Below are 11,948 nucleotides of genomic sequence, written 5' to 3' on the forward strand. Positions count from 1 at the left end.
TGGCTGAATAATCAGAAAAGTGTATTTCAGATGATGAACACTCAGTCTGTAAAACATGGACGTGAACAGCCTTGTGACATCATTTATAAGTTTATGAAGATGCATCAACCTAAGACTTTAGCTTTTAGATACTCATAATGATCAGATGACTGTGTGTGTGTGTATGTGTGTGTTTGTGTGTGTGTGTGTTCAGCACCATGGAGCTGGCCAGGACCTGTGTGGGGACGCCGTATTATCTCTCCCCTGAGATCTGCGAGAGTCGACCCTACAACAACAAAACGTACGTCCATCATCAGTCTGCAAACTCAAAACATCAAACACATCATGAATACACTTTATAAAGACAAAATGACCTGAGCTCATGCAGCTCATCGCACACATATGACTACTTATTCGACTTTTATTAATTGTATAATGATCCTGAGTGTCTCACAGTCAACATTTTTAAAGATGCGCTCCTGTAGATTAAAAAGATGAGGGCTGAAAATCTTAAGAAGAGACTTTTATGACTCCAACACCCCATGTAAGCCATATTCACCTAACAGGTCCAGATATAACATCATATTTCAAGATGCTTTAGGCAACGTTAAATACGACCGCAGTGGTTTGTAATGAGTAAAAATATCTACAAGATGGTGCCATCAAGATATGAGGCTGTCTCCTCATGAAGGTTTGAAGAGTCTGAGGTTGTCAGCAGCTCTCCAGAGTCTCAGTGTGACAGCCTGACATCATATCACACTTCCTGTTCCTCCTCTAACAGCTCAGATAGTAAAGATTCTGCGGCTGTTTCTGAAACCGCCTACTATACTAGCAGTACGTACTGATTTGGCCAGAATCCAGTATGTAGTAAGTAGTAAGTGAACAAGAGCAAAATCTGCAGTATGCCAAAACTCCCCGGATGTCTACTGATTCAGGAAATTTTCACAGTATGCATCAGACCAGTCTGCCTCACGTACTGTTTCCCACAATGCACAGCGCTCGTTCCGCTTTTTCTTTTTCCTTCTTTCTTGACGGGAGGAAATCCGTTTTTGGGTGCTGTGGAAGTGATCAAATTACGTATAAACCACTTCCTAACTTTTTAAATCATCAGTGATGCTAAAGAAGCAGGTTCTCTATCGGCTTCGCCTTTATTTACTTCCGCTTTCCGAAACCGGAAATCCAGTGACGTCTGACCCAGCGTACTGCAACACAGATCGAACAGAACACTCATACTACATACTAAATTCAAACGCAGTATGTAGTAGGCAATACCTACTGCCTAATACATTAGTAAGTAGTATGTAGCAGTCGTCCTCGTTACTGAAAGTGAGAGTTGTTCCTCCGCTGTCAGTCCCAGCTGGGTGGAGTCGTCTCCTCGGCTCGGGTCGGCACGGGGAGTTTCCTGTAAAATGCAGAAACAAAGTGGAGATGTATTTAGACTGTTTGTCTCTCTGATGTTCATTAATGTTTGTCACGCCCGTCTGAGAACAAAACAGGCTGCAGCGAACCACACGACTTGTTTTAATGAACAGAAAGGACGCTGCACGGCCAGAGGAGTCTCCCCTTGCTGGACGTATAAGCACTGCACTGCAGCTGTAGGACGGTTATGTTTTGGTTTCTCTTTTAAACAGAGACGTCAATGAACCCTGACTCTGTTAGAGAGGGGCTTTCTCAAACTCATACTGGTCCTCTTCCTCCGCTCTGCTCTGTTCTTCCTCTTGTTTTGGTACAGACGAGGTCAGAGATGCTTCCTCTTTCCCACACTCACAAACACTTGTGTGATTCACTAAACTTGTGAGGCCCTCACGGCGTCTTTAACCTGACTCTAGAATCACGTCTGAGCTCTCATTTAGTCCTCTGAAGAAGAACATGCCCTCATTCCCGAGGCCCCAAACATCACTAAGACCTCATAAGGATAGAAAACAAGAGCACACACACATGCACATAGTTGGTCCCTGGCCAGAATAAGCAAATGCCAAAGCAGGGATTTCACTGCAGGACCTAAAAACCTTGACTCCTCCGCCAGCAGCTGTGTTCAGAGAGACTTCCTCATTCTAGATTTGGATGTGATGGTTCATTTTCTGCTGATTTTTATGCCTTTAGCTCAGGGGAGAGAGGATAACGTGAAGCTCCGCCTCCTCATCCTGTTTCAACAAGAAATATGTCGAGTTACACAAGATGTGACTTCATAGAAACACTCCCTGTTCCTCCAAAACACCACCATGGAACAGATCAGGGAGAGTTTTCACATGCATTCAAAGTGTGTGTGTGTGTGTGTGTGTGTGTGTGTGTGTGTGTGTGTGTGTGTGTGTGTGTGTGTGTGTGTGTGTGTGTGTGTGTGGTGTGGTGTGTGTGTGTGTGTGTGTGTGTGTGTGTGTGTGTGTGTGTGTTTGTGTGTTTGTGTGTGTGTGCTCTCTGCAGGGATATCTGGTCTCTGGGATGTGTCCTGTATGAACTCTGCACCCTGAGGCATCCAGTAAGCTGCACCACGCCCAGGAGAGCATCAACAGCTGCTTCACACACAGCATGAAAACTGAGGCTCTGCTCACATTCATGGTCACATTTTCACCCCAAAACATCATCAGATCAATGTGTCAGTGCACAGAAATATTCAGATTAAATATAAACACACATCAAAACTGGAAGAGAGAAATAGATGTCTAAGAAAAATACACAGAACGAATAATTAGAAAGATTTAAAAAACAGAAAACCTGCATCCTCTGTAAACATGAGACACATCTATACGTCTGCAGAACACAGGTTGTAACATTTGTTGTCATACACTTTAGATTAATTAAAACAAAGAATAAATGCATTAAATATGATGTGGTGTGGAAGGTATTCTAATTTGGAAATCAGGGTTTGGGATAAAGACAAAATATTTATTTATTAAGACAGCTTTCTCTGTGAAAACTCAGAAAAGAGAAGATCCAGTCAAGTTGTATTGTACGTTGTAAACCCGTTCCACTTGTGTTCACTGCAGTTCGAGGGCAGCAGTCTTCGTCAGCTGGTCAGTAAGATCTGCAGGGGGCGCTACAACCCGGTCCCCTCCCACTACTCCTATGATCTACGCCTGCTGATCACCCAACTCTTCAAGGTCAGACTCTCATCCCTGTTTTTGTTTCTCTTCAGTCTGTGTTTGAGCTGCAGGCTGCACATTCTGATTAAAGCAGTTTTATCTTTTAATGATTCTGAGAGATCATTTTATTTCTCCTCGTCTGGATGACTGTGATGCACTTCATGTTGGCGTTAACCTGGCCTCCCTGTAGCATCTGAAGTCAGTCCAAAATGCTGCTGCTCGTCTTTTCACTGGTACCTGTAAGCTAGAGAACATCATCCCTACCCTCCCCTCCCTCCTCTGGCTCTCTGTTCATTTTAAGATGTTATTGTTTGTTTCTAAGTCTTTAAATGGAGTAGCACCACAGTACATCTCTGACCTCCTGCAGGTCTACACTCCCTCAAGGTCTCTGAGGTCTGCTGATCAACTGCTTCTTGTGGTCCCAGAGACCAGGCTGAAAACCAGGGGTGACTGTAGAACTAGCGCATTAGATTGTCCCAACGTTACCAACTTTTAAATCCCGTCTTAAAACATATTTTTACTCCTCAGCTTTTCACCCAGCCTGAGAGGCGTGTGGTCTCAGTCTGTTCTTTTATTGTATTTTTAAATGTTGTGTTTTAACTGATTTTATTGTGCAACACTTTTGTAAACTTTATTATTGTTTTTAAATGTGCTCTATGAATAGAGTGGATTCGATTCAAAACGTCAAAATAAAAGCACTGATAGAAATGAGCTGCAAAGAGAAGAAACAACTGGGAGTCCCTCCAACAGCAAACTTTCCTCTGGGCGCCCCCTGCAGGCCGTCTGTTGTAAAGACTGGACAGCACTTTTCTTAGCAGATTTTTTGTGTTTTTGATTTTGCTGTTAAAGCAGTTAATTCTTTTTTAATGCCACATTCTTTCATTTGCAGGATGAAAGTGTTATTCAATTGTCCCAGACTTGTATCTTTGTTTTTAAGATTTTCAGCCGTCTTTGTATTTGCTGTTTTGCATCATTTGGGTGTTTCAGTTGTTGCATGTATTTCTGAATGTGCAGCGTGTCTTCTGATGGAAATCGTGAAGATCACTGCAGCACGAGTTCTCTCCTTGTTGTATATGGATCATAATGACGTGTGTGTAAATAGAAAGTGTGTGTTGATGAGCCTGACTACTAACTCCACCTGTGGCATCCTGACTCAGACTTGATGATCCTTTTCCCTGAAGATGAACCTTGAAGCTGTTTCAGTCCATAAAGTGATCAAACTTTAAAACCATCATAGAGAAACTTCTTCTGAATCTTCTGGTTCATCTTATAATAACTTTGACTTTTGAAGAGATGTTGTTGTTTTTGTTTAGAATTCCGAGAAGTTTCCTTTAATCTCTCTCGAAGTTCAAACTGCAGAACAAACACTTCAAAGAGGAAACATAAAATATAGACTCTGAGGAAACTGTTTGAGCAGCTGTGGAGGATATGAACACGAGGAAGCATCCATTGTCTCAGGATAATCTCTACTGCAGGACACACACACACACACACACACACACACACACACACACACACACACACACACACACACACACACACACACACACACACACACACACACACACACACACACACTGCTGATTCCTGTAAGTGCAGGAGAACAGTTTGACTTGTTTACAGGAATTTCGATTTTACAAAACAACATTTGAGGACAAAGTTAGAGCTGACCTTTTACATATTTTGGTGAGTTGCGTATAAAGTTTGATCTAAATTCCACCTCTGTTATTGTTTGAAATTATACTATATTTATATTTGTTTGAAGGGTGGTGTAAGAGATCCGTCTGTAGAGTCTCAGTCCTCAGTTTCAGACTGCTCTCACATATAAAAATCCACATTTTGTCCTTCTTCAGGTGAGCCCTCGGGACCGTCCCTCCGTCAGCTCCGTCCTCAGGCGTCCCTTCCTGGAGAAAAACATCAGCAAACACCTGGACCCTCAGGTAATCAATCCCCCATGACTCACTGATCAATTAACTAAACAGAAACTACAACAACAACCTGCTGAGTCCACGATCAGAGATTAAAATCATTCACTGAGCTGCAAACAATATACAAATAATCTTTAAGTGAGGGTGTAAAAAGGCAGATGTAAAAAGGTGTGTGTGTGCACGCGCGCGTGCGTGTGCGCACGTGTGTGGTGCGTGTTTTCATCTGTGTGCATCTGTGTGTGGTTTCCTGTGTGTGCAGCTGATGCAGGAGGAGTTCAGCCACACGGTGCTGCATCAACACAAAGCAGCAGCAGCGAGCAAGGACGCTAAAAAGAGAGCAACAAACACAGCAGGTAACACACACACACACACACACACACACACACACACACACACACACACACACACACACACACACACACACACACACACACACACACACATAGACACACACATAGACACAGACACATGTTAGAGAAGGGATAATCCAGAGCAGGAGAGGAGCACACAGACAGTTTAGTGTTGAATGTGGATTCTGGCGCCCCCCGATGGTCGTTCACAGTCAGCAAGCTTGTTATCTCTCAACGTGAAACAGAACTTCCTCCTGATTGGACAGAAAGTAATGCATAACACTTTGGCTCACATTGTGTTTTTGTAACTTCAGAACACAAAGTCAGTGTGTGTGTGTGTGTGTGTGTGTGTGTGTGTGTGTGTGTGTGTGTGTGTGTGTGTGTGTGTGTGTGTGTGTGTGTGTGTGTGTGTGTGTGTGTGTGTGTGTGTGTGTCACAGAGGGAGTGTCTGTTTCCCCTCACAATGATTCTCTCGTGTGTTTCTGTCATCACTCCTCCGGCAGCTCACAATCTCTTCACATTTAAATTCATCAAACTGAAACTCAAACTAAACAAAGTTCCTGAAAATCTTTGACACTCGCAGCATCAGAGACCGGGCCCCGAGATTCAGGACTGATCTGAGCAGATTCAAGACATCAGGCTGGATCAAATCCGGTGCATCCATCCACAGATCTAAAGACTCATCTCACAGTTTATTCAGATATTTAATAAGAACGACTGACATGACTGTTAATCTCATGCTGCCCCGTCCCACATCCTGCAGAGTTAACCTCTCTGCAGAGATCTGGTCCTCTTAGAAAGTCTGGACCTGGATCAGTTCGATAGAATCCAGTATTTCTTGAATCATTAGCCCCAAAGTGAGCTGGGTCCCATAATCCTGGAGAGAAACACAGTGGTTTCTAAATCCAGGTTAAACCTTTCTTGAAGAACAAGATCAGGGTGCATATATATATAGATATTCAGCAGGATAAACCCATCAAACAACAGCATCATCTCAGCTTCATGTATGTTTGTGTCTCTTCTTTTAATCCAGAGAAGATCCAGAAGTCCAGACCTGCAGAGAGACCAGCTGTGAAGAGACTTCCTGTGAAACCAGAGTGGAGAGTTCCCCTCAGAGTGTACAGCCCGGCTCCCTACAGAGTATTTATAATGACTTCAATATAATTGTATTAGTACAAGTTCACTCAAACACTCAAACTTTAAGTCTGTATTATATTTTATACTCAGAGCTGCATGGATGTACTCTGAAAACTACAACTCAACTCCAAATATAATCTTTAGATATACTTTTTTTATTCTGATTATGTTTATGTATAAATAATTAATAATATATACTACTACTACTAATAATAATAATAATAATAATAATTAATAAATAATTTATATATGTTTATTCTGATTATGTTTATGTATCTTAAATAGTTTCTGCTTTAAAGTTTTATTTTATTTAAATAAAGTTTTATTTCACAACCTCGTAAAACAGTCCTTCCATTTTTCTGCTTGTCTGTTTGAGCACATGAAATAAGAAGACCTCAACAATTCCAAATACTTTATTTTAAATTTAAGTTTTTTCTTTTTGAAGTTGTATTAAATGTTTCCTTTCTGTTTTATTGTTCTCACTCTGTATTTGTGATTTCAGCTCCTTCATCAGAGAGCAGCACCTGCAGCTGCAGACCGAGAGGAGCTCAGGTGAGATAAACTCTGTGTCAGATATTAACTCTTCATCGTCCTCAATCATCATCAGCTTTGTTTTAATTTTTAATTTTTTTTATTTTATTCTACCTAATTTCTCTGATTTTTTTCTGATACTTCTCTGATTTTATTTTGTTGATTTTATTTTATTTTTCTGATATTCCTCAGATTTAATTTAATTGATTTTATTTGTTTTTTTTATGGTATTTATCTGATTGTATTTTGTTGATTTGATTAAATTTTTTCTCACATTTATCTGATTTTATTTGATTGATTTGTATTTGATTTTTCTAATATTTCTCAGATTTTATTTTTATCGATTTGATCGTAGTTATTTTGCTTTTAGTATTTCATGTCACTCTCCTCTGCTTGTGTCATTCATGTATCATTTCACCTGTCTCTGTTGTTTCTGTCTCTGTTCTTTGTTAAGCTCTTTGAGCTGCATGCTGAATGTTTGAAAGGTGTTTTATAAATAAAGCTGAGTTGAGTTTCTTGTTTCTGCTGCAGGTTAAAGGAGCAGCAGCCGTTCAGTCACTATCAGCACTATCACGCTCAGCTGGACGCCTTACAGAGGAGGGAGAGGGAGGACCTCCTTCCTCCTCCTCCTCTTCTTCATCCCTCTCAGGACAGAGAGACGGAGCAGCATGAAGCTCCCTCTGTGGAGCCGTACCAGATGTGAGTGAGCTTTTACTGAACGCCATCATCGTTTTATTTTAGCCATGAATTAAAATCTGATGAAAACAAACTAAATAAACAGTTCATCTGTTTCCTGAGAGGAAGTAGAGACATTATGATGTTTATATCACCTAAACATTTAAAACATGAATTATATTTAAATCCTCAGAACATGCAGAATGATTTTAATGTTTCAATTTTAAATATTCATAATTTTGAGCAATTAAAAAAGTGCATATGCAATGCTTTTATGCAAAAAAGTAATTTGACTTTTTATTTTTATTATTGATAATATTTTTTGAAGTTGTCCTATCTTGAATTCAGAGTTGTAACATTTTTAAAACATAAATCAGCTAATTTAAAAAATAATAATAATAAATCTCCACATCAAGTCTTTTCAAAAAATAATGCTTGATGTCAAAATGCGTATTCAGGTGATTAATCTTATTTTTCTCCCAACATTAAATCAATACTTATGAATATTTTAACATTTTATTGCTCAGTTTTTGCTCAATGCTGCACAAAAATGTAGACTTCAAGAATCTTCCAGGATTTGAGCTGCGTCACTTTTCTAACCAGCTGTCTTGATACAGAGAGATGTGTTTCCACAGCTGGCCAGTAGATGGCAGTGTGTGGTGGTCTTTTATTGAAGTGGCTAATGTCCAATCATTCCACAAACCCCTGCATTTAGAGGAGAAGGCCTCCTGAACAGCTGCCCTCTGTACTGACCGCTATGTGTGTGAAATTGTTCATGCAGATTTAATCCTGTGTGTGTTTGTGTCGTCAGTGTGGCTGCAGCTCGTCATGAGTACCTGCAGAGGAGACACGAGGCCAACCAGTACAAGCTGAGAGCAGAGAAACAGCTGGTGAGAAGAGTCTGCAGAGAGGCTGTTTCTCTTTTATGTTACTGCAGAGTCGCTTAAAGCAGGCTGCATGTTCAGATATCTTTTCTGAAGCGGTGCTCGTGCTGCATCAGCAGAGGAACTCGAGTCAGACCTGTGAACTTCAGCCGTGCCTCGATAAACCACAACAGGAAGTGATGAGAAGGTGTTGAGGGGCTAAAGAATAAACAGAGTTGTTGCTGCTGCAGAAGATTACACTCATGCATGCAGCTCTGACCTTTGACCTTTCCTCTGTGACCGCCAGGGTCTACGTCCGTGCACGGCTGAGAGAGTCAGGAGGCCCAGAGGTCAGGAACGTGAAGGTGGACGACCTGAGACCCAGCATGCAGCGCAGGACAGGAGAGAGGCGGGACAACAGGTGAGACTCTAAGCTGTTCTTACAGGGTTTATGAAGTTTAGATAAATGTCATGGTGCCATGCTTTATTTAAAGTGTGTGTGTGTGCAGGCATACCTCCGTCAGCTGGACCTCATCAGGCAGCAGTATCAGCAGGACATGAGACAGATGAGGCAGCGAGCCGAGGCAGAGGTACCAAAACAGACTCTCCTCCACAGAGTCTCTACGCAGGGTTTATGTTTGAAGATTATACGTAGAGGAGGATTTCTGGAGCCCTGCAACCTGAATCTGTGGCATGTTGATCCGTCTGTGATTGTGAAGCTGGGCAGAGAACAGCCACAGAAAAAGAAGATGGATTCTGAAAGTTTTCAACAAGAGAAATGTCAAATAATGTTCCTCTGCAAATATAAGAATGTACTTGAGTCCATGAAAGAGCGTCTGAGAGGAGAGCAGAGACCAGACTTTCTCAGAGCGTTTGATTGATTCATTTCTGTCGTGAAGAGAGTAGCAGCAAAAACATTACATCTCCTTATTTAGATGGTATTAAGATGATATCTGAGCCTCTTCACACTCTTATCTTTAACCATCATGTCAGGTTCAGCCGGCACACAAAAATGAGACCTTCGTGGTGGACAAACCCAGAGACTCTGACCCGTCTGCAGAGAGTAAGGAGCAGCAGGAAGCCTCACCTGAACAGGTAAGAACTGACAGCAAACAGGGGAATGATTATTATACCTTTTATGAGAGTTCAGTTTATTTGAGGAGTAAACTCTCTGCAGAACGTAGAAGACGCTCTGAAGCAGATCAGAGACGAGAGGAGAGAGGGGAGGAGACACAGAGACAAGGTGAGAACATACCTGCTCATAGCTCACCTCAAACAGGTCAACATCTGTCCTCCTGTCAGGTGAGGAAGCGTCTCATCATATTATAATACATGTGTTTCTTCAGAAAGGAATCATGTTTGAGATCCGGTTAGATGATGGAGGGATGAAAGAGGATGCAGAGGAGGTGAAAGAGGAGAAGACAGAAGGAGAAGACAGGGTAAGTGCGTTCTGTCCTCTTCCTCTTCTTCTTCTCTCAGTCAGTCTCATGTGGACTCTGCGTCCCCTGACAGGAAGTGGACCCTCTGCATCAGACCCTGAGCTTCCAGCAGGGAGACGACTTGAAGATCAGGGATTGGTCGGAGGAGGCGAGGAGGGGGTGGAGCCAAAGGACTCCTCGGACTCTGCTAGAAGCACTAGGGAACATGGACGTTAACTCAGGCTGCGACACTGCTGTGGAGGCGGAGGCAGGTGAGGTACACCTTGAAGAGGAGAGGTAATTCTCACCTGGACAAGATCAGGAGCAGAACACGTTACTGAACACACCTTTAAGCACTGCTGATTCACACATCACAGAGCAGGTACTGTCACGCTGGAGAATAATATATGCTGACTTGTGTGTCTCTGTCAGGTGAGGAGGAGGAAGGTCGGCGGCACTGGGTTGACGCCGCCCCCAATACCCTGCTGAACGCTCTGGCTGAAGCTAAGCTCACCTCCTCCACTCTGGACTCAGGTCAGATCTCAGACTTTAAACCAGAGTTATTCACTAACTCAGAGAGAGGATGAGACTCTGAACTCTTCTTATCACTCAGGTGTGGAGCCGGTGAAGGATGGAGCAGAGGAGGACGAGAAGGAGAGAAGAGAGAAAGGAGAGGAAGAGGAAGATGAGTCTGACGTGGAGATGGATGAGGACCGTCTGGAACCGAGGTCAGACGATGACGACACGTAAGTCAACAGTTCCTTCTGTTCTCTCGTTCCATTTACCTGAAGAACAAACACCTGGAGTGTTTTAAACAAACTCCTGCAAAGACATTGGGATTGAAAGCTAAGGTTGATTCCTAAAAAACTTTTGCAAGATCCTGAGAAACAGTTTGAGGAGTTTCCCAGGATCTTGCTAAAGCTTTTCTGACTCTTCCAAAAATGTTTAAGTACTTTGCAAAAGTAGATCAGGATCTCACAGAAGTTTTCCAAAATCCAGCAAAACTTTCTCAGGATCCTGACTCTTGTAAGAGTTTCTCAGAATCTTGAAAAATAATTGAGCTCTCATAAAAGTTTCATGGGATCTTGCAAATTTTATTTTGGGACCTTACCAAGGATTTGGGGGTTTTCAAAAGTTAATGAAACCTTCCAAAAATGTGACAAGATCACGCAAAAGTTTCTCAGGATCTCACAGAATTTATCAAAATCTAACAGAACATTCTAAGGATCTTGCAAGAGTTTATCGGGATCTTGTAAAGGTTTCATGATCTCACAAATGTTTTTGGGATCTTCTAAAAGTGAATAGAAACTTCCCAAAAAAATTGTCATGCTCTCATGTTTCTCTCTCCATCAACAGAAACTTTGAGGAGTCGGAGGACGAGCTGAGAGAGGCCGTGGCAGACTCCATGAAGAACCTGTTTGTGATGGACAGCAGCTCGGAAGAGGAGGAGAGAGAAGAGAGAGAACAGGTGGAGGAGGGGATGGAGGAAAGGAGAGCAGGAGGTGATACAGATCCTCAACACGTTCACCTTGAAAGTGATGAGTCAGCCACAGACACTGCTGAACGGACTCAGGTCTTTTCACCTGAACCTGAAAGAACAGGACGGTCAGTCTGAGCGATCAGACGAACCTTTAACTTCACAACATCAAGCTAGCTGAGAACTATAACTGGAGCGTCTCTGAACTCTCTCTTTAACTCAAACTAATCTGCACTGAGAGTCTTATAACACAAGAAGCCTAAATACCTCTTTAACACGACAAATGTTTGATTAATAAGAGAAGAATGAAATCAGGACACTTTTTGTTGAATGCAGTGTTTACGTTCTGTCGACGTGTTTACGTTCTTTTTCTTTCTCTTGACTAAAATGTGTCATCTGACAATCAAAACAAATCTCTGCAGCAGGGGACGGGAATATGTGACACGGGAGGATAACAACACTTTCATTTAGAAACTTCTACCCAAGCTACAGATCTGCTCGATGCTGTGT

General features: G+C 42.1%; 1 protein-coding gene across 4 annotated transcripts in view; it reads left to right on the forward strand.

Annotated features, from left to right (window-relative positions):
• The window catches only part of LOC117820005 (serine/threonine-protein kinase Nek5-like), a 17,564-nt gene extending 5,802 nt beyond the window's left edge, over positions 1-11,762 (forward strand). The window contains exons 7-24 of one of the 4 annotated variants that reach the window (XM_034693611.1): positions 194-280; positions 2,401-2,455; positions 2,964-3,077; positions 4,913-4,999; positions 5,247-5,340; positions 6,371-6,477; positions 6,977-7,026; positions 7,537-7,704; positions 8,492-8,570; positions 8,851-8,964; positions 9,038-9,133; positions 9,537-9,638; positions 9,721-9,786; positions 9,890-9,982; positions 10,056-10,233; positions 10,394-10,495; positions 10,575-10,707; positions 11,318-11,762. In XM_034693611.1, the coding sequence (XP_034549502.1) occupies positions 194-280; positions 2,401-2,455; positions 2,964-3,077; positions 4,913-4,999; positions 5,247-5,340; positions 6,371-6,477; positions 6,977-7,026; positions 7,537-7,704; positions 8,492-8,570; positions 8,851-8,964; positions 9,038-9,133; positions 9,537-9,638; positions 9,721-9,786; positions 9,890-9,982; positions 10,056-10,233; positions 10,394-10,495; positions 10,575-10,707; positions 11,318-11,576 (1,984 nt within the window). In that variant the 3' untranslated portion in view covers positions 11,577-11,762. Of the gene's footprint in view, positions 1-145; positions 281-2,400; positions 2,456-2,963; positions 3,078-4,912; positions 5,000-5,246; positions 5,341-6,370; positions 6,478-6,976; positions 7,027-7,536; positions 7,705-8,491; positions 8,571-8,850; positions 8,965-9,037; positions 9,134-9,536; positions 9,639-9,720; positions 9,787-9,889; positions 9,983-10,055; positions 10,234-10,393; positions 10,496-10,574; positions 10,708-11,317 lie in introns of all 4 variants that reach the window. The other 3 variants (XM_034693612.1, XM_034693613.1, XM_034693614.1) reach the window with 3 other exon arrangements.
• Positions 11,763-11,948: the final 186 nt, after the last annotated feature.

This window comes from Notolabrus celidotus, chromosome 10 (genome assembly GCF_009762535.1).
Source record: "Notolabrus celidotus isolate fNotCel1 chromosome 10, fNotCel1.pri, whole genome shotgun sequence".
In the NCBI taxonomy this organism is placed as follows: Eukaryota; Metazoa; Chordata; class Actinopteri; order Labriformes; family Labridae; genus Notolabrus; species Notolabrus celidotus.